At 40.3% G+C, this 21,674-nt stretch overlaps 1 protein-coding gene across 2 annotated transcripts; it reads left to right on the top strand.

The window, feature by feature from the left end:
- Positions 1–10,744: 10,744 nt before the first annotated feature.
- On the top strand, positions 10,745–14,430 carry SMIM30 (small integral membrane protein 30). 2 transcript variants are annotated; one of them, XM_084206148.1, is made up of 2 exons: positions 10,745–10,875; positions 11,658–14,429. In XM_084206148.1, exon 2 carries the CDS (start codon positions 11,729–11,731, stop codon positions 11,912–11,914), a length of 186 nt encoding a protein of 61 aa, XP_084062274.1. In that variant the 5' UTR covers positions 10,745–10,875; positions 11,658–11,728; the 3' UTR covers positions 11,915–14,429. The 2 variants fall into 2 exon arrangements, with proteins under 2 accessions (XP_084062274.1, XP_084062275.1); XM_084206149.1 differs by lacking the exon at positions 10,745–10,875 and adding an exon at positions 11,171–11,373 and having other exon boundaries at positions 11,658–14,430.
- Positions 14,431–21,674: the final 7,244 nt, after the last annotated feature.

Raw genomic sequence — 21,674 nt, forward strand, 5'->3', positions numbered from 1 at the left:
CTTTCTTTTGAGGGTTTTAGACCAAGCACAGAGAAAAAAGTGTTCCTGTGCAATCTGAAGGACTACAACACGGAAAATTTTCAGTGACAGCCATTGACCTTTCAGTGTAGAAAACTGTCAGAGCAGTGAAACTAAGAATGAGGATTTTTTTCAGTGGCTGCTGGGGTGGTAATACAGCCTTTCATGTGTGTACTAATTCAAATCCTGCCTGGACCACTACTCTTCTTTCAGCCATACTCAACTGGAATTACTCTGCTAAAGTTAAATGATTGCCATCAGCTTTCTCCTGAAGAAACCAAACAAAGAAATAAACAAAAAGTTAATTCTTAGTCTTTTTCTCGTGTTCTCCATATAATCCAAGTTTTGTGAGACTTCCCCAGAGAGCCTCAGCATCAAAGCACAAGGTGCCTGTTCTAGTTGCAATTAAAGTTACAGAACTGACCAGAAATTATTGCTTTACAGCAATAAATTTAGATGATGCCCATATGGCATCACATCTGAACACTCACCAAAACTAATCTGTTTTCTTTCCCATAGTATGAAGAATACAACCCCTATCTGTAGCTCCAGCACAATCTTCTAACCATCAATACATTCCACCAGCACTTACGTGTCAATTGGCCTTGACATAGCTTTCTTTTTAAATCAAAATCAAACCTTTTCACTCTATACCTCCTGTTAAAATACCAGTCCATGCTCCTATCATCTCTCTCTTTGACCAATGCAATCTTTACAATCTTCTTCTTTATGTCCTCCCCACGATCTGCATAAATCTTTTCTGATGCACTGAGAATAATAAAATAAGCATGAAACAAAAGGACAATATTCTTAATGAAAGCAATGTCTAAACCAGTCTGCACACAGCTATTGTGTTCAAAAACACACAGCCTAATGGATATAGGCTTTCTAATTTCCTGCAATCATGGATAAATAAGAGGCTACATTACTACAAGCTAGGAAGAGAAAGTGTGACTTATTATCTCAAATTGGACTGCAAATCATAAAAGAGTCAGAATAAATTTTGAATCCCTCAGTACTTGACACTTCTACAAGATGACACATACTGGAAAAAGAAGACCCCAGAGACCATGAATATAAGCAATTAACATCACCTATTAAATATTTTCAAGATATTCTGCAATAACAACAAATAGGCAATCATTTAGTTTATCACAGGTTTATCATTTAGTCAAAAGCATTGGAATGTAGATGCTCAGACAAAATTGGTTTCAAATTCAGTGATCTCCTGTCATCCCTTTTTTTAGGAGTTTACTCTCTACAGCCTCAGGAAGCATTACATAATAGAACCTATTTTCAAATGGTCTTTATCGTAGATGCCTTTTCTACATTTTTGCATGTAATCACAAAGTTTGTTGCTGGATACACATTCAGGGCTTGATCTGGCAAGGTCCTAAATGTACTGCTCCTGACACTGTGAGCAATCAAGCACGTGAGTAAATTTAAACAGCTGACTCATTTCTTTGACTCTCTGTGTTCCACATACATGCATTGGGTAGCATGTGACTGATGAAGGGCTTCATGGGATGTCAGCCAAAATGTGCAGACTCTCATACTGCTCACACTAAGGGGGAAGTTAAACATCCTAAATACTTCAAGAGAATACATGTATTTATGCACAAACATACTTACACACATACACATACACATACACATACACATACATATGTTTATATACATATAAACACAATTTTCTGTAGTATTTCATACATTTATATTTTCATGGTATTGAGTACTTTATCTAAGAAGTGACAAAGTTTGAGTCTTGTCCTGCTGATACTGATGAGTTTACAGCTGCAGATGAAATCTTTGCAGACCATATTTCTAGACACTTCTGAAGAGTAGTAACACATCCTTAATGCATAAAATGTGTAATTTTCCCTAGTACTGCTCTAGAGTTACAAAAACCAGTAAATATCCTTCTAAGTAAAGTAGCCTTGATCCCATTTGAATTTGAGCTTTAGTAAAATCAAATGTTTTTTAATTAAGGATGCAACAAATAAATTCTGAAATAGTGACAGGAGTATATATCTATATTACATATATCTTTACAGCTTCCACCACATCTTTGTGATCTTTGAATCTCCACTAGAACATAAGGCCAGTCAGCACAGAAAAGATTGAACTCTTTAATTGCAGAAGACATTTCCTCAGACATCCATGGGCACTGTGGTTTTGGCAGGAAATTTCATACATCCTGACAGAGATGGTGCATTTTCCCAAAAGTATTTTCCTTTTCTGTTTCCACATAAATCTGTGGAAGTTGCCACCAGCTACAAGGGGAACAGAAGTGGGGAAAAAAAAAGAAGGCATGGGATCCTTCCGTGACTTTGCTGTTGAACTTCTGCAAGTATTCCAGAAATTCATGTCATGTTTCCATGTCTTGATGATCTCAGATGTAAATTGGGGATAATTGCCCCCGCTGTTCTTCATAACACACCACAAAATCCATACAGGAAAGCTAATATTTAAACAACACCCAAACTGTACTAAATCTATGAAAAAAAGATTTGACTACTTTGGCTAGTGAATTTGGCTAGTGAGTAGTGCTCTAATACTAATCTGGCTATCATTATTATTGTATTATTTTTATGTATATTATTACAAACATACACATTTATATAGCTTCCATATTTCACGTGTCTTAGGTTTTTATCACCATGGTCACTGAAGTAATTAATGTGAGATGTATCAGTTTTAATTACATGTATTTAGAACTGTATTTCTCAGTTTACACCTCCCCAGTGGTATTTCTTATGGCATGAATTTTCAGACAGGTAATAGAAGCTAAATAAATTTTCTGCGGAAAGTTTGTGTAACATGTGAAACACAAAGGCATTATGCAGTTATATTTTTCTGAATCACATTGTTTTTTGTAAGAATAGCTGTGTATTTAGTTCAACAATGAAACTCAAACTGTTTTACTAATGAAAAAGGAGCAGGCTATTGAAAACAGATAGTTGGCTCATTCAATGTGCCCCTCATGAATGATGCCCCTTCCCTTTTGACTAGCATTGAAATAACCCAGACTTTGCATTCTACAAAGTATTTATAGGACCTTTTATGATAAAGATATAGGAAATACATTCCACAAAGAAAATACAACTTAGTTTGCAACTGCAAAACTTAAGCATTTACCAAACTATTTTATGTAGCTTCTAAGATAAATTACTTTTGATGAAATCATTTCTAGGTTTTCCCATGGGCTTACCACTCCCATTGAACTGCTGCATATACATCAGAAAATTTATGAAGTTTTGGTAATATTGGGAAGAACAATTACTTGTTTTTAGACATAGGTGGATTCATTGGCATACTGAAGGCAATGGGAAAACTCCAATATCAGACAATAAGACAATATTTTAGATAGGGAATTCAAGAAACCTAAAATAAAAAAATCTAAGGTGAACATCCATATTTTAATTAGTTCTCAATAGAGTGATCTGCACCTATGATTTCTTTCTTTAAAGGGTAGTTATAGTTTCATAATATATGTCTCAGATATTTTTATTCTTTACCATTTTTCTTCTTTGGGCTTTGTTAATTTTTAATTCTGTGTATAAATATAATTGCTTCTTGCCTTGGATATAATTCCATAAAAATCTGTGTACCAGGACTGTTCACTCTTCATGCATAACAGTTGAGCAGGCTGGTCCCTGAACAGGTTCTTGAGAGTGGACCATGACAAAAGGGTTCTGAAAGATTTGAATCAGTCTGAAAAGATTGTTTAGAAAAAGTGCTGAGCTGATGACCAGAGCTGCATTTTTAAAGACCCATTGCAAGAACTACCCAAAAGCATGTTACAGCTAGTGACCCAGAACCACAGAGTATTCAATGTGTGGTAACTTTCAGAGTCATCAAGGGGTGTATAAATTCCTCCCAAACCTCTCCACCCCTCAGACCAGTGTAGAATTTATAAGGCATAGAAACATTGTAGGGACATTGCTTTTGCCAACAGCATCCTCAGGTGTGTTAGGAAAAGCATTGCCAGCAGTTAAAGGGAGGCGATCCTGCCACTCAGCACTTTGAGACACAGCTGGACTGCTGGGTCCAGTCCTTTGCTCTCCAGTACACAGTGACATGGATATGACTGGAGTGAGTCTAGAAAAGGGCCAGGAAGGTGACTAAGGGTCTGAAGCATCTGGCATGTGAGGAGAAACTGAAATTAGAGGGATGCACTAGCTTGGAGAAGGCAGGCAGGTTGTTAGCAATGCATATATGCAACAGTGAGTATACATACCTGGTGGGGGCTTAAAGAAAAGAGAGCCAGTCTCTTTTCAGTGATGCCCAGTGACAGGATAAGAGACAACGGGTTCAAACTGAAATAAAGAAAACTCCATTTAAACATGAAAAAGCTTCTTCACCATGACAGCAGATGAAACACCAACAGGTTGTCCAGAGAGGGTGTAGAGTAGCCATCCCTGGAGCTATTCAAAACCAGGCGGTTGGACTAAGTGATCTCCAGAGATGCCTTTCACAGTCAGCAGTTCTGTGATTCTCCTTCCCTAGGTAAGGAATTTTGGTATGTAGCACAGCTCCTCCTTCTGAATTTTGTTCCTTCATCTGACAAAGATACACCACCTTCAGCCTAACTGCAATTTCTTGTTTTACCCAACCACCTTCTAATTTCAGCAAACATTTCTTGGGACACCAATCTTGAATAAAACATATTTTAGGCATGCAAATATGAGGGACAATTTGTATAATGTCTGTTCTTTTCATTTATAACTAACACGCTTAGATTTAGATGGCTCAAACTCCATAACAAGGTAAACTTTATTTCTAATAATACCTAAAGATTGGGGGAAAAAACCCACCACTGTGGATATTTTCCTCTAAACAGGTATCCAAATGTTGATTAGATCTAGATTTGAAACATAGGATTACACAAGTTTATGGTGTTAAAATCAATTTTAATTTTCAAGAAACTCCTATTTGTAACAACCATATGCACAGAAGTCAAGAAAATATCTCACAGCATAGCTTGGGAAAAAAAAAGATGCACTCTAGAAAATAATGTGATGTAGGTGACAGCTGCTACTCCCCCTTTAACTCTTATTCAACCTCTCTTATGTCAAATAGTATCTTCTTTTATTTACCATTCAATACTAACAAAGCTGTCATCACCAGGCCCTCTGAAGCTGAACTGCTTCTGCTATATACATTTTTCCTGGCTAATATTGTAAAATACATTTTTCTCAAAAAGAAACAGGCAAACAATATAGAATATTCAAACTACTTGTGGAAGCACTCTTGAAGAATGTGAGAACATCTCAATAGCTTACAAGGGTACAAACACTGACATCAGGAAGACTAGATTCAGACTTTACTTTCTCAAGGCTGGAGGTAGTTTGTATACATCATTCTAGCCGATGTCTACCTTCACTTTTGTTATGCTTCTACAAAACCCCAAGAAACCTGCTTCCTATAATCCACAAAAAGCATGACAGTGTTCACAATAATGACAGGGAATCCCCAGATTTGCCACTATTGATGAGCAGCTCTCACATTCCCCTGTGGAGTTCAGTGGGGGAGTCAATCAATGGGTGTTTAACTCTGGCTGGCATCCTCTGCACTCACTCCTGCAGTCTGGCTGCTCCTGCCTCCTGCCAGCAGCAACTCCAGAGCTTTTTTTATTGCAGGGCTGGCAGCTGCCTGCATGTCTCTCTGCTCCAGCCAGCGCTGCACAGAGACATCTCTCAAGTGCTGGCAAGAGAGCTCAAAGAGATTCCAGCAGGCAGAGGAGATCCCCTGCCAGGCTAAAGGACTCAGGGAAAAGGAATCACTGGGCTTTTTAATCCTTTTTTTTCATGTCTGTATAAAGGACAGCAGGAAGTACGTGACCCCAAAGGAAAGAATTTTCTATCAAAACCAGCACCATTCTTTCTGTAAGCCTTTCTGTGCTCTCAGAAAGAAGCAACTTTTGCTTCTTGAAGGGATCAGAAGGAGTCTGCCAGGGTGACAAAGAAAAGGAGAAGTTAACCTTCTGACAATGATAATAGGTTAAGCCAGTGTGAAGGAAGCTTATACTGCAAAGATCTTCTAGGACTGAGAAGAAAATTGTCTTTGGTTCAGCAAAAGAGGAAATGAAACACCAGAGGATTAAAAAGAGAAGGAACATAGTAAAACTGAGAAGCCAGAGAGACACCCCTTTGCAGCAGCACTTTGAATAAACAAAGCTGCAGGGGTCACAAAGAGAGACAGGACATGACTAAGTCATACAGGGAGAGAGAACTGTTAGTAGGCCTGTGCTACAAGCAGTAAGACTTCAACACAATGGAGTGGGAATAAAAAGAGAGGGAAGATGAAAACATGAGTCATGGATGATATTCAAAATTATTTGTCTATAAGAGCATCCAGGGCACAATCTCTAGACAGTCAAAAACTGAAAAAAACACAGATGGAAGCCTAGCACATCCCCAGCAGCAGAAGAAAGAGAAGCCAGCACTAAAGATTCAAAAAGCAAAAGTGAAGAAGAAATGGGAAAGGATGTTTTTTTGGATGTGCACTGGGTTTTTTTAAGTGTTTGCTGGATTTGGGAAGAGGAATGAGAGTTTCTAAAGCAGTCCATCAGTCAGAGCCAATGATAAAATACAGGCCTTTGTGTCTAAGTTGTTAAGTGGAGATATCCATGTGATATCCAGCTGACGGAGGAAGGATTGAGCCATACTGAAGGAGATGTAGGATTAGAGCAGTTTTGAACAGCATGTTTGGAGAGGTTAGAAATAAAAAGATTAAGTGATCTGTTTCCCCTCTGAAACAGGAAGGGAATCCATTATGACAGGGATGATTTGTGACTACCCACCCAAAAAAAGATTTGAGAGGAAACTTAAGGACTTTGAGAAATAGAAAAGAAAAAAGGCAGGATGAAGTAGACACACAGAATAGGAGGGGAAGGGATAATAAGAGAGGAAGTAAGGGAAACAATGAAATCAACATCTGTGTGACACAGACCAAGAAGCAAATAAGGAAAAGGTTAATGATAGAGGTAATTAATTCTGTATTTAAACTTTGAGCTTTTTTCTGCAGAAGAAAATGAGGTAGTTGCAGTAGACCCTATTTGTTCAAAGAAGGAGAAAGACATGAAGTCCAAATGAAGAAAGTAATATTTTTTGTAGGAGAAAAACTGGATATAGATCTATGACTGAAGTGAAAAGATGAGGACATAGTGATAGTCAGCTAAAATGTCAGATTAAGTATCATCAGAGAAAAGTAGCTCAAGGGTGAACATGTGCATGTAGAAGTGATAATCATTGCCCCATAGTCAGCATCTTATCTATAACCAGAGTTAGCCTTTTTCATTACAGCAGTGATGTCCGAAAATTATTCAGGAAGCTTCTCAGACATGCTCATTTCAGCCAGGGTAGAGTTAATTTTCTTCACAGTGGCTGGTATGGGGCTGTGTTTTGGATTTGTGCTTTACACAGGGCTGATAATGTCGGGATGTTTTTGTTGTTTCTGAGCAGGGATTACACAGAGCCAAGGCCTCCTGTGCTTTTCGTACTGCCACACTGGCAAGGGAGCTCAGGGTCCATGGGAGGCCAGGAGGTGACACAGCCAGAGCAGGTGACCCCAGCTGACCAAGGGAACATTCCAGACCATATGGAATCATGCTCAGTATGTAAAGTGGGGGGAAGAAGGAGGAAGGAGATGACATGTTGGGGTGATGGCATTTGTCTTCCCAAGTGTAGTGGGTTGAGCTTGGCTAGGTGTCAGATGCCCCCCCCCCCCAAGCCACTCTATCACTCCCTCTAGCAGTTTCTCACAGAAGCCATCCCTGTAGCTCCTCTGCTACCAAAGCTTGGCCATGCAAACCCAATGCACCAAGTAACTGTTATGTGTGAAGAGCTCCTCCTCTCCTGGGGATGGCTGAACACCTGCCTGCCCATGGGAAGCAGTGAATTAAATCCTTGTTTTGCTTTGTCTGGGAGTGCAGCTTTTGCCTTCCCTATTAAATTGTCTTTATCTCAACCCATGAGTTTTCTAGCTTTTACCCTTCTGATTCTCCCTCCCAAGCCTGCTGGTGGGGCAGGGAGCCAGTGGCTAGGTTGCTGGCTGGGGTGATAGTATGACATCAGATCAGCATGGTCATGCAATAAGCAAATATCTCTCAAAAAACTAGAGGAACCAAGAAGGAGGAAGAAAAAAACAACCCAAAACCCCACAAATAGCCCCTTCAGGGTGTTGCTGATTATAACTTTTTCCGCTCCAGAAAGTACACTTTATTTTCAATTTCCAGTCTCACAATATACCTACCTCCTTAGCGTTGTGCTCAAAATTTACAAAGCTTTAGCTTGTCAGCTCTGGGAATTCTCTGACTTTCCTCTGAATATTAGTTACATAATAGCTTGAGCTAAGCAATCAAAGCAGTGATAGGTCAAAAGGAAGATTTGCCCGAGGTGATGCAGGAAGTTGATGGCAGAGCTTGAAGCTGAATACACATTTCTCTGCCGTTCCAACAGCATAAAAACCAATAGAGCCTCCTTGACAGTTTGGATTTTGTTGGTTTCTTTCCAAAGAAGCCCTGTTTCTGAAGCCAAAGCTACAAAATGCAATGGTATTGAAGGAGCTAATAAGCCAAAGAGGCATCCCCAAATGGCACTGTTTTCTAGCTCTCAATGGCACTTTCATGTTACTAATAAATGATATATCTTACAATCAATATTTTCTACATGCATACTGTACTTTGTGTCATTTCAACTGCCTGTGAATGTGTACAGTTCTTGAGATACTAAGAGGAGTGTGCTAAGCCCAGTCTTTCTCTTGGATTTACACTACTCACCTTCAAAATAGTTAGCTCCAAAATGCCACAGCTTTTAGGCACTGATATTTCTAGTTACAAAAGATAGACTTGGAAGTCATTGTTCAATCTCTCTGAGTCTTTTCTGTGGGACTAAATGACAACTAGTGAAAATTTTAGTTGGTAAGTGGTGGCAACAACAAGTACAGCACCAAAATTTAGAGGGATGAATTCAACATTTTTTGACATTGCAGAACAGTGTAACATTTACTTGTCAACAGCGCAGGATGCAGTAAATAGACTGACTAAGCAAGGAACTAAGAGGGCCAGGACTCCAAGACCCACTCTTCTAAGGTGACAGCAGTGATTGAGATGACACATCCTGCACTTCAAATTGCATTCTTCAGGTTCTTTAGGGGTTATGATTGATCTGTGACTGACTAGAGAATGGGCTAGGCATCATGGTGTTACTCTTCTCCATGCTATAATATTCTCAGAAATTTCCAGATTTTTCTCCTGTGAGTTTATCTGGCATCAGCTTATTAGGAAAATGCCTTCAGAATTGAACATGAAGAATCAAGTATTTAAGATCTGAAAAACTGTGAAATAGGCATTTAATTAATAAAAAGGATGGTTATGAGTTATACTGATATTCATTATTTTTGCATTATCAAAGTCTTGGCACTGCTGCTTATAAAGATGATGGTACTTGGACCAAAGGACCAAAAAGATGTTTTTATCCCTGGAAATGTATCGTTGATGACAATTAACAACTGATGGATAGAGAAACTGATGGATAGAGAAAAGAAGGGCATGAATTAAAGAATTATCATTGGCACAATAGTAACATCCCACCTCAGATGTGTGAAGTTCCTATAGCCATGAGGAATGGCTGCTCAAAAGCAATTACAGTGAAATTTTATAAGGCAGAGGCAAAACTGTATGTATGTTGAATGCCCTATCTGGATCTCCATTTCTCTTTAAAGAAGCTCATCAGAAACTGTTTTGCTAAAGAGAAGTGTTTATAAAAGTTGCTTTTTTTACACAAGTCATAGGGAACATTGTGAAACATGGGTTCTCAGTCATGAGTTAAGGCTTGTCACAATGAATTTCAAATTCTATACAGATTTTGACATTAAATTAGCACAGTTTCTTTGGGTTATTTCTCTGAGCAGTCCAAAGAGACATACTAGGAACTAATAATAATTGCTCACTGGTGTTTCATCTAAACTTAGGCACCTTTGCCACTTAAAATAAGACTGGGCCCTGCTTAGGAACTACCAAGTGCAACAAAACAGCCTAATATGCAATTTCTACTAGCAGCCTTATCCAAAGGAAAAATAAGATAAAAATTGGGACAAGCTAATATCTTGGGGAATGCTCTCAATTATCTGTTAACACTTCCCTTAGTTTTTTTGTTTTACAAGGCCACAGGCTGCTCTCCACCGTATAAAACTGCTTTAACTGCTTTCCTCAAAGTAGGAATTGATTATGATTGCACATACTAGTACTGTTATCACAAGGGCCTAAATCTGAAATGATGCAAACTCATGGTGACTTCTTCTACTCGTTTATTTGTAGAAAAAAGATCAGCGTGTTTCTGCATTTTCCCTTCAATGGAGCTGCAGCGAGGGCAGGTGGTCGCTGCTCTGTCTCTGACATTCTCACGGTCCGGTTTATCGCACCTCGGGCACTCCGGGGCTCCGGCCGGGACCGCCCTGCGGAGCAGCCGGCACCCCCGGCCGGGGCTCCCGGGGGGCGCCCGGCCCCGCCGCATCCCTCCAGGCCGAGGCCGGCCTGGCGAGCACCGCTCCCGGGCCACCGGCAGGGTTTGGGGCCGCCCGGGCTGCTGGCGGCGCCCGAGCCCCCGAGCCGCCCCGGGAACCGCGGTGGGCGCGGCGGGGCGAAGCGGGCGGGCGGCGCGGAGCGGAGCGGAGCCGAGCGGAGATGGCCCGGCCGGGTCACGCCCGCCCCCGGCCGCGCCACCGCCCCTTCCTGTCATGGCCGCGGCCGGGCAGCGGGAGCTCGGCGGGGCGTGGGCCGGCGCCTTCGGCTGCTGAGCGTCCCGCGGGCGGCGCGGAGCGGGAACGGCCCCAGCCCGGAGCCGGCGGCAGGAGGTGACTGAGGGGAACCGTGCGGGCAGGGCCTGCCGGGGGCTGCCCCAAGGAGCGGCCGCCCCGCAGCCCCGCGGCGGCGGGACGGGCGGCGCGGGTACCCCGGAGCCAGCGGGGTCCGGCGCTGGCTCCGCCGGAGTGCGAGAGGGGCAGCCGCTTATTCGGGTGTCCCGGCGCGGTTTTTTATCGTGTGCATCCCGCGAACGAGCCATCCGCGCGGGAAAAACTGTTGCGGAAAGGGCGATCCCGGCTGATCCCGGCGCGCTCCTTGAGAGCGCCTTTCCAAGTTGTAGGAACCGCGACAGGCGTTTGTCCCGCAGTGAGGGTGAGCACGGTGACACTGCCCGGGAGGTGAAATTCACGCCCACCGCAGTGTACCCCAGTCTGTCCATGCTCACGGATCCCGAGGATGGCCGGTGTTAGGAAGTGTGGGTGAGCGATGTGCAGCAGCCATCAGGCCCTCAACACCTGGTGAAACAGGCCCGCATAGCAAGGCACCAGGTAAGCACGCTCTGGCAGCTGCAGGCAGGAGAACCTGTTCTGACTTTACCTCACGGTAAGTCTTCAAAAGATTAGTTTCCACAGAGTTACATAACAAAATAGCAAATCCACTGTGACTGTCTCATGATAATAAGTAATTTACTTTGGTAATTGGGAAGATAAAACCTAAATTTCATGTGCCCCACACAGATACCTGTAATGCATCAATCTCTTGGCTTTTGGCAAGACAAATCCAAGGTAGGAGGAAGGAAAATCATGTAACGTTCCTTTTGTTTTCCTTGCAGATAGCAGTGAAGTACCTGCTGTCCGCCACTTTCTTCGTTTAACTTCCCCTTGGGGTCAGCTGCTTGTCAGCATGCCTTCAACCGAGAACACCTCAAAACTTTTCCTGGTCCTCGTGTCCCTGCTGCTGGTGCTGCCAGTAGTTGAAGCCCTGGATGCAGGAGACACCATTGCCTTCCTCCTGGGCCTCGCTGTCAGTGTTGTTGGATTCTGCGCCTGCCTTGGCTTGTATGCAAGGAGAAGGAATGGGCAGCAGTGACTTCAAGAAAATGCTCAGATGAAATGAATTTCTGAACACAGCTTGGGGTTGGGTGTAACTGAGCTTTGGTTCTGGAAAACTTTCAAAAAATATGTAGTAGATTTTTCTGCAAACCCCTCTTAGTGTTCAGTACAACGGAGTCAAGACGGTAGAAGACTGTACTAGTAAAAGGGATTTGTATGATCTGTCCTCATTACAAAAAGATAATTTTATATTCTTTGTGATTAAATATTGCCTTAGAGAAGGGTAAAAACTTTTTGAATGGGGAAATAAAACTATAGAGAGGCTCACAGTAAGAGTTTATAAATTTAGCATGTGAGGGAGGCCATCAACAAGTTCCATCATTTTGGTTTCAATATTAAATCAGGAGGAAGCAGCTATTAATCTTCCAGTCAAGATGACAAGAGTTTTGAAATTAGTCCTAACTAGATAGCGAGCGAGCTGCTCTAAACGTGTGTGCTTGCGCTCACATTCTCTGTAATGACAGTTAACACCTAACAGCTCACTTCTGCTGTCACATGGATGAGACTTAAGAGAACTAAGGAAACATGAAAGGCTTTTTTTTTTTCTTTTAGAATATTTTTAGAGTATTTTTATTTTAGAATATGCCACTCCTGTAGCCTGTATTCTTATTACCAAGTAGATACACCTAAGAATGAGATCACCATTTTTACTTAACTTTTATTTCACAGAAAAGTACATGTAAGGCTATGTAAATCAGATTAGGAATATGGGCTTTGTATCTTGTTTATTTTTTGTACTCAGCTTTTTTCTAGGCACACCAGGTTTAAGGCTTCGTTCATTTGGTGTTTGCACTTTTTCTCCATAACTGAAGACTTAACTATTTTAATGAGGAATTCTGTGTATTTCTGCATTAGAAGGTTATTGGAACTATAACAAGAGCCTTGTGCACATATTTCTTTTCCAGTGTAGAAAGAACTTGCTAAAATTCTGGGTTTAGTCAATTAGTCCATTGTTCCTGTGTATTCCTCATGACAAACCCATGTTGCTAGTTAAACATTTAGGCTTCTCTAACTGATGCATATGACTTCCACAGAAGACTGGGACCAAAACCAAAGTAAAAAACCCTGGTGCAAAATTGGAGATGTAAATAGTCTTATTCTATTAATGTTTAGTCAGATTGTGTGGTATATGGTTGAAAGACAGTTGTGTGTCTGTTTCTTTAAGTACCAAAGGTGAAATTGCTCAGCCAAGAATGCCTGCCATAAGTCTCTCTGACTTGTTAGGGTGTTCCAGCTCAAGCCAAGGAGCACAATCTGTAACAGCAGCAGAATAAGGAGCATAGGAAGATGAGCTCTCCACAGCTCAAAGAATTTCCTTCTGATCTTGTGCTGTGGACACTGCCACTCTTTGCTAGAAATTTTGGCTTTTATCTTTCAGAGTTATGTGTCTTGATACTATTCTTTGACTTCCTCTGTGCCTCTGTTCAGTAGAGCACAAAGCAATGGCTATGGGCAGGTCTTATGTAAGTAATTGGGTGGGCAGATCATGTTCTACAGATCCTGATTTCTGCATGCCATTTTTGGAAGAAAGGGACAGAATGCACATTTACTATGTAGAAATGAAATTTACAAACCTAAGAGGACCTTCAGAAAGAAGTATCACCTTTGAAAGCTGCCTAGCAGCAGTAGAAGATCCTGTTCATGATAATTCTACTGGGTGGGTGCACACACAGATAGAAGTGTGATCTTTGATGTTCCAGCTTAGCTAAACAAATAAAAAGCAAAAAAAACCCAAAAGAAAAGTAGCCAATAAAACCCCCCACAAAATTGCCTCTCAATTCACTTTATAGTTCCCAAAGTTAAAAAATGATGCCATTTTTTCAGTAAAATATTAAGGATTGCTCTTTCAATAGAATGCATTTTAACACAAGCAGATTTTCAAAGACTCCTTTATCTATACCTTAGAAAAGATCCCTGGCAATAGTTTCCCAGAATTGGGCAACAGTTTCACTGCAGGAGAACAAAATTGTAACAGATTTAATTATCTGCAGGCAATAGGGATATGAGACATTGTATTATTTGCCCAAAGCTGTATGTACTTCATTGAAAGGTGTTTGCACAGCATAATGGCTTTGTTTCCTGGGTTCTGATAGAAGTTTTATTGTTAAAAGACTTGCATTTGTCAATTACTTGAGTGTAAAATCAGATACCCCTGTTTTTCCTCTGTCTTAATAAACTTTGATGTATGATTTGTCAACAGCTTGATGGAGTAATTTTTATGAAAAGGAAAATTGAGATGACACAAGTGACTGTAACTGTTGGAATTCCTTCTGTTGACTATTATTTTGATACCTACTTTTGCTTATGTTAGATAACTTAATGAACTAATGTGTCATAGGATATGATTTCAGTTAACATTTGTACAGTGATTGTACTTCTCATGGTCTTACTACTTGTTTATCCCATTTCAGTAACTGTTACTTCAAAGCACTTTAGAGAGCTGGGCTCCTTACCTTGATGCTGTCAGCTTGTAGTTGTGAAGAATCCTGTTTGTCTGGTACAAGGAAAACTTGAAGTATATATTTTTCCTTTTGACTATGAGTTTTCAACATATCTTACGTAGTTGCCTTTATACCAGAAAAACTATGTCTGTCAGTTTTCTTGCTGGAGATGCAAGGATATAAAAGACCATTTTCTGTTGGTTTGTTTTTTTGTTTTAGTTTTTTTTTTTTTTTAATGAAATATTATGTTCTATTGCTTTAGATATTTGAAGAGCTAGTTTTATCCCAGTATTTTGTGAAAACAGGGTTCTAGCTCTTTCAGGATTTTAGCTACTACACAAATCAGATCACTTTGTGCACCAAGCTAGTACTATTAGTAGCTGTTTTCAGAGCAGAAAGTAGAAGCAGCCTGCCAATGTCCACCTCTTAACACAACCTACCCTCTGATAAAAAAAATGGCAGGACAAGAAAGAGTAGCTTTTGACTGCAATAATTTCCATATGCTTTAACAATAGTGTAGCTAAAACACTGCCATCCTAAAACATTTAACAGAATCTTTGTGAATGGACAGAAGGCCTTCACTTCTCCTGACATACCTTCAAGTGCTGCACACCAGCTAGGCCTTATCATTCTGCTGTGTACAGCAGTACCTGGGGCTGGTATACAGAGGTTTCACACAGTTCCTAATGCACTTGCTTCTCTAGTGTGTGAATGCTGGTAAACCTCTTTCTCCTACTCAAATAAATCCTGCTGCTGCTGGTGATGCTGCTTTAATACTGTTGTGAGGCCTGGCAGTTCTATGGCATCTTGCATTCCTTATATGTTTATATATAAGGAATGTTTATATGTTTATAGGTGTAAATACTTGCATCCCAGATGTATCCTTGGAGCAAAGTGGAAGAAGAATCACTGTCTGACGATGGAGTCAGAGGACGCAGTTGGTATCTCCAGGATACTCACTGAGTTTTCTAGAGTGGGCTGTGCATGTGGTTCTCAGCTGCTGTGCCTTTCCATAGGAGCTGTCCCTGGACTAGCCCAGACTCTTGTCTACTGACTAGACACAGTTAAACACAGTCCGAAGCCCTGGTTCCTCTTTGCATAATATTCTTTACATAAGCTATGTGAGAAGGGGAGTTCACTGTTTATAACAAGATAAACATTGCTAAAGGGATGAACCAATTTACTCTAAATCGTAAATGCACTAATTATTATTCTACAGAAGTAACCTTTCCATTCATTTCTACATCCGATGAAAGGTTTGGCAGATATAAACTGGTGTAATTATGAGATTGTTAGGAGTGGTGGAAAGGAGAGCTTGAGTCTGGTGTCCTCCCAATTTATACTTGAACAAATAGTAAATGATTTGAAGTCAACAGGAAGTATGTGTTGTTCACTAGCTGAAAAAAGTGAGACTACTAATTCAGAACCAAATGCAGCACAACATATTGGGCAAATCTGATGTGGCTACTGATGCACGGGACCCAAACTACATAATTCCTGCCAAAATCAATGTTTAGAACTTTCAAGTGACAAATTTTTAAATACATTAGACACTGACTACATTGCTAAATGTTCAATTCTTAAAGAACATAATCACTCTCTAAATTACAAAGATTTTCAGTTCACGTGAATACACAGTAACATCAAATATTACATTTGGAAAGCAACCTGAATTTACATACCAGGCATGATATGGTAAATAACATAAAAGTACATCTTTCTTTGACCTAAAATTAAAAGAGCAATAAATTTATATAGGCATTCAAAATATTTCCAAACCTTGTACTGTTTCCTCAGCTCAGTTTCTCTGTAATGGAACTTGAAAAATGTGTGGGAAGCTCTGTCACATTAAGATACAGGCGTACTAGACATTCAGAGCCTTTTGTTTCTGGATCATTCATCTGATCAGATCAAAACAGAGATTTTCATGGAAAAAATAAAATGTCCCTTTAGTGTGCTAAGCAAAGAGACCCATAGAATCATAGAGTGTTAAGGGGTTGGAATCACCCTTAAGACCATCTAGTCACAATGGTCCCTGCCATATGGGCAGGGACACCTCCCACCAAACCAGGTTGCTCAAGGCCTTATCCAGCCTGGCCTTGAACACTGCCAGGGGTGGAGCATCCACACCCTCCCTGGGCAACCTGTTTCAGTGTCTCACCACCACCACGGTTAAAATTTCTTCCTAATATCTAACCTAAATTTCCCCTCTTTCAGTTTGTACCCATTACTCACTGTCCTGTCACTACAGTTCCTGATGAAGTGTCCATCTCTGGCTTCCCTTTAGGCCCCCCTCAGGTACCGGAAGGTTGCTATGAGGTATCTGTGCAACCTTCTCTTCTCCAGACTGAACCTCCCCAACTTTCTCAGTCTGTCTTTTAGGGGAAGTGCTCCAGTCATTAGCTTCACGGCCCTCCTCTGGACTTGGTCCAAGAGTTTAATGCCCTTCTTCTGTTGGGAGCACCGGGACTGTACCCGCTAGTCCAGGTGGGGTCTTACAAGAGCAATGTAGAACAGGAGAATCACCTCCTTTGACCTGCTGGCCACACTCCTCTTGATACAGCCCAGGACACAGCTGGTTTTGTGGGCTGCGAGTGCACGCTGCTGGCTCATGTAGAGTTTTTCATCAAACATCACTCCTAAGTCTTTCTCTGCAAGGCTGCTCTCAATCACCTCTCCACTCAGCCTGTAGCTGTGTCTGGGATTGCCCTGAACCAGGTGCAGGACCTTGCTCTTGGGCTTGTTGAACTTCATGAGATGAGGTTCACATGGGACCACCACTCGAGTCTGTCAAGGTCCCTCTGGAAGGCACCCCTTTCCTCTGATGGCTCATCTGCATGACACAGCTTGGTGTCATCAGCAAATTTTGCTCCTTCACACAGCATAAGTGAAGGCCTGAAAGCAGAGTGCCCTCCATTAGACCTAGGAGCTACAAACATTAGAGGCAGGGAAGACACAATTGTGTGCACAAGCACACTGATGCAGAAAACTAGATGTTGCTGCTGGGTTGGGTTGAAGTTTGTGTTCTGCTTCAGTCTTCCTGTATTCGCCGTGTTCCTCCTCACTGGTCATTGTCTTTGAAATTTCAACTGGAACCAACAGTACTGGCAGCTTTCTCAGCTGCCATTCATTCAAAGCACTAAAATTTTACATACATCTTCATACTGCTACACTCCACTTGGCAAGTATAAAAGCATGAAAATTACCTTCTTTCCCTGAACAGAGCTAAAACACTGCAGAGGAACATAGTTCTGTAAAACTTAGAAGAGAAGGGTCTGTCTTTTTCTTCCATTTTTCCATTCTTCTGGTTGTGCAGCTGATTGTACACACTGTGATAGTGCTAATAATAAATAAGTCCATGTCATTGCCTACCCTCTCACAGAAAAGCAACCATCCTAAAACATGACCGATTTTAATCTCAGCAGAATTAAAGTGAAGAAAATGGTCACTTTATCAAAATCTGTTCCCTTTCCATTTCATGAGTTACCTGTGAAATGAGAATGTCTTTAATTCTAGAACTTTTCAAGGACATTTTCTGCCAACGTATTTCTGAACTGATATGGTTATGCTCAATTCCTGCACTTATTTCTCAGTCTTTAACCTAACATGATTGTTCATAAGTCCCATGGTAGCAGTTTTAAATTTTATTTTTTATCTTATCAAATGACCTGGAAGATCAGCAGAAGCCATATTGACTAATTTTTCCTCAACAGCATGTATTTATTTCAGCATCTGCATGAAAAGCAAGGAACAATTAAGCTTTTCAGAACTGTGATCTTTTCAGAAATGACAATTGTGATCAAATTCCAAAAGTCTATCCAGTATTTGCAGACAGTATATGATCTATAAAGTGGTATATATCTACTGAAAAAAAAAGTCTTTTTTCATAAAAAATAATAAAATTAATGGTGTTGATTGTATATACGGAGCAGTAGCCAATAAGAACCCACTATTCAGCACTAAATGTCACACAGCCATGTGTTTCATCCTATCATATTTGAAAAATACAATACAGTATTGCAGAAAAAAACCCCATAAATCACAAAAATATATTTTATTTTAAAAACCTACAAAAAGTGCTTTCCAGAGAACAAGCGCATATTATTTGTAATAATTATGGCTGTAGTGTGAATGTCAGTGAAGTCAGCCCAAAAAAATGTATTGTCTTAAATTGATATCAAGCTCTTCTAAAGGGGTGACCATACTGCCTTCTGAATCCCACATAACTTTGCCACAACCATCCCCCATGCCCGGGCTATGGCAGCAGGCTGTCCTGATGCACAGGATGCTGGCTAACCTCAAATCCTGCCTAGGGAGTGACAGGCAGCTGTGTCTCCCTGGGTGCCAAACGCATGCCCAGGCCACTGCTACCCTCTTGCTCCATAGAGTCATCTCCTAGTGTGAAAAAAGCCAAATAGGTGATGAACTATTTGTTTAAACATTCAGGAATAGCTGTCTTTAACCTTCCATGCCAGATTTTCACATTTCAAAATTTAATATTGTTAATTAGGTACACCTGACTTTTAAAAACCCAGTATATAATCCTTTAAAATACACATCCATGTGGGCTGGGGTGAGTACATCTAGGAGAAGTAGAAAAGCAGAGGACACTGTCAGATGAAAGGATATCCTAAATTGTCCATCCAAAAAAATAAAGGGAAAACAGAAATCATCTTTCGGAGGAGTCTGAGCCAAGAAATGTACAAGGTGACCTCCAGAGGTCCTTTCCAACCTAATCTACTGTATGATTCTATGAAATCCTAGTTGTAAATGGGATGCATAAACAGAAGCTCAATTCATTCGTATCTTCATTGCAAACAAGGATATATTTGTGGTGAACAAATCTAATCACAGTGTGAGCCCATAGGGAACCTGACTGCAAAAGCTGTGAGGCTGTTCAGTCATCATGTAAGACCACAGGGAAACCAGATGTACCAGGATTCTCCCACTGTGTCTAGTGAAACTCAATCCCTGAGGCATTAAAAGGTTATGGAAAAAAGGGAGGAAATGCAACACATGTACACTAATCCTCTTTTCGGAGTGGGATTTTTAGAGATCTGTTTATGGGGTTACTACTGTACTCCAAATGGAATTCAACTGCTTCAGTGTAAAGCCTCAAATGTGAATTATGTCAACTCCTGCCCAAGTCAACATTTTGAAAATATTAAGATTTGACAGCCAGAATAAAAGACCTTGTTGCACATGGAGTTCCCATTGGCATCAGTGGGAGTTTAGGACAAGGTCAAATACAAAATACAGGTTTGGATGCAGTAGGTATGTTGATAGGATGGAGGGGTCCCTGCATTTGACCAGTAGTGCACCTTGCACCAGATGGTGCTCATTGGGAACTGCAGCCACGTTAGTCTCCATCGTCATCTCTTTCCTTAGAAAAATATTAACTGAATTATTTATTGTAATAACTGAATGCCAAATTTTCATCTGGTTTAAAAACAGCCTGAAGTTGCTGAAATCAGTGCAGTCATCCTGATTTAAATTCATTTTGAAGAGAAAACACAAGAGGCTTCATTCTGACCTTGCACCAGCCCTTATACTTCTGTGTAATGCAGTAGAATTATTCTTGATTTCCATTTATGTGAAAATCTAATTGGTTCTTAAAATAGATTCAGTCTTTTTTTTTTCTCTCAGTCTGCTACCAGTAAATTATTTGACCTACATCTTAATAAATATTAGAAAAAAAATTATTCTCCCCAGTCTTATTCCACAAATACACTTTAGAACTTCTGTATTCAACTTAGAGTCTACTGTTTTGCCCCCCCAAGATTTATCAAGAAAGGCAAAGGAAAATCAAGTCAGCGCATTCTCAGGGACACCATACTAATATAAAGTGCCTCTTTGCACACTTTTAATGTATGTGTGCCATACATGACTGATGTATATCTGCTTACCTTGCTGCCTTGTTGTTCTTACTATTTCAGTAATAAATGCAATCTGTGTTTGTGGCAAATTGTTCCTTAGGAACTCCTTTTACCTAGTCTACGTGAGGTTCTGTGTATTAAATAAGAACTTCATAGATTTACTTTTCCTGTCCAAAAGTAACACTGAAATCCCAGTAAAAAGGATTACATGCTCTCAATTTCAGAAGGACCAGCAAGGAAATTATTATAGCTGCAGATAGAAATGTAAAGGATTAGAAATCTGAAATTTCCTGAGTTTTGCCAGTGGTTTCTCTGCTTAACTCCCAATAAATTTAATGGGAATTAATAATTAAAATCCCTTCTACTTCCAAAGGGATACTGACCTTCCAGTAGTGAATGTAAAGCATATGATCACTTTATGTACACTACCAAAATAATCTGAAATTGACTGTACATAATAATTGCCAGTCTGCTGCCTTAATAATGTCAACTGTTGTAACTCAGGACAATTAAAGTTGCCCAATTCACTGCAAAATACAGGCTTTGGGAAATAAATGTCCTAGAAACAGGGCAGAGGCACTGACAGACATACCTTAAATGTACTCTTTCACACAGTAGTAGCTAAGCAATTTGGTCAGTAAGAATTCTATGTCCTCTTACAGCACTGGGTTTTTTTTTCATTATCTATGTTGCATCCCCACTTTCCTGTTGTGCTGTGCTTCAAAATCTACAGCTTGGTCTCACAATAAATATATTCTAAGTAAATAAACCTTAAGAGTGAAAAAATGGGGTTTTCATTATTTAAACAGGTAATCCCTGTCACCTGCTTGCAGGAACTATTTCTGGTCTTATTTCAAAGGCAGAGAAAGATGTAGCTTTTATGAAACTGGGACATTTGTAAAGAGTATTATAAGTATATATGTTTCTTTAAACTTACTACCAAAGTAATAGAAACCCATAAACTACACTGGTTCCAAAAGTTCCTTCTAGGATGCTAACACAGAACAGACCAGAGCAAATCTTTCACCATCCCCTGGTAGGGAAGCTTAGGAAATCCTTTCTCAAAACTGCTATATAATGCACTTTTTTCACATCACAGCATACCTAAGCCTAAAACCATAATGCTGAGTCAAAGTCTACTAGACTTGTGTCTCTTTCTTCATTTTAGCACTTGGAAGTTCAATGTTAAAGTCTCAACATATTCTTAGTACAAGCAATTATTAATCCTCTTACTTTTCTTGTATTTTTCAATTTCAGAAGCCCCCAGGGATGAATTAACATGTAGGCTTTTTACATTAAAAAGAAGCATTTTGCTTTCTGTTTTTAAAGTGTATCTGTTCACTAGGAGCCATATTTGAATAATCTTACCCCCAATTTACAGATTTTTAAGTAAAGGTTAAAGAGTTTAATGGCTGAAAAA

The sequence above is a fragment of the Fringilla coelebs genome, assembly GCF_963513975.1.
Source record: "Fringilla coelebs genome assembly, chromosome: 5".
NCBI classification, from domain to species: domain Eukaryota; kingdom Metazoa; phylum Chordata; class Aves; order Passeriformes; family Fringillidae; genus Fringilla; species Fringilla coelebs.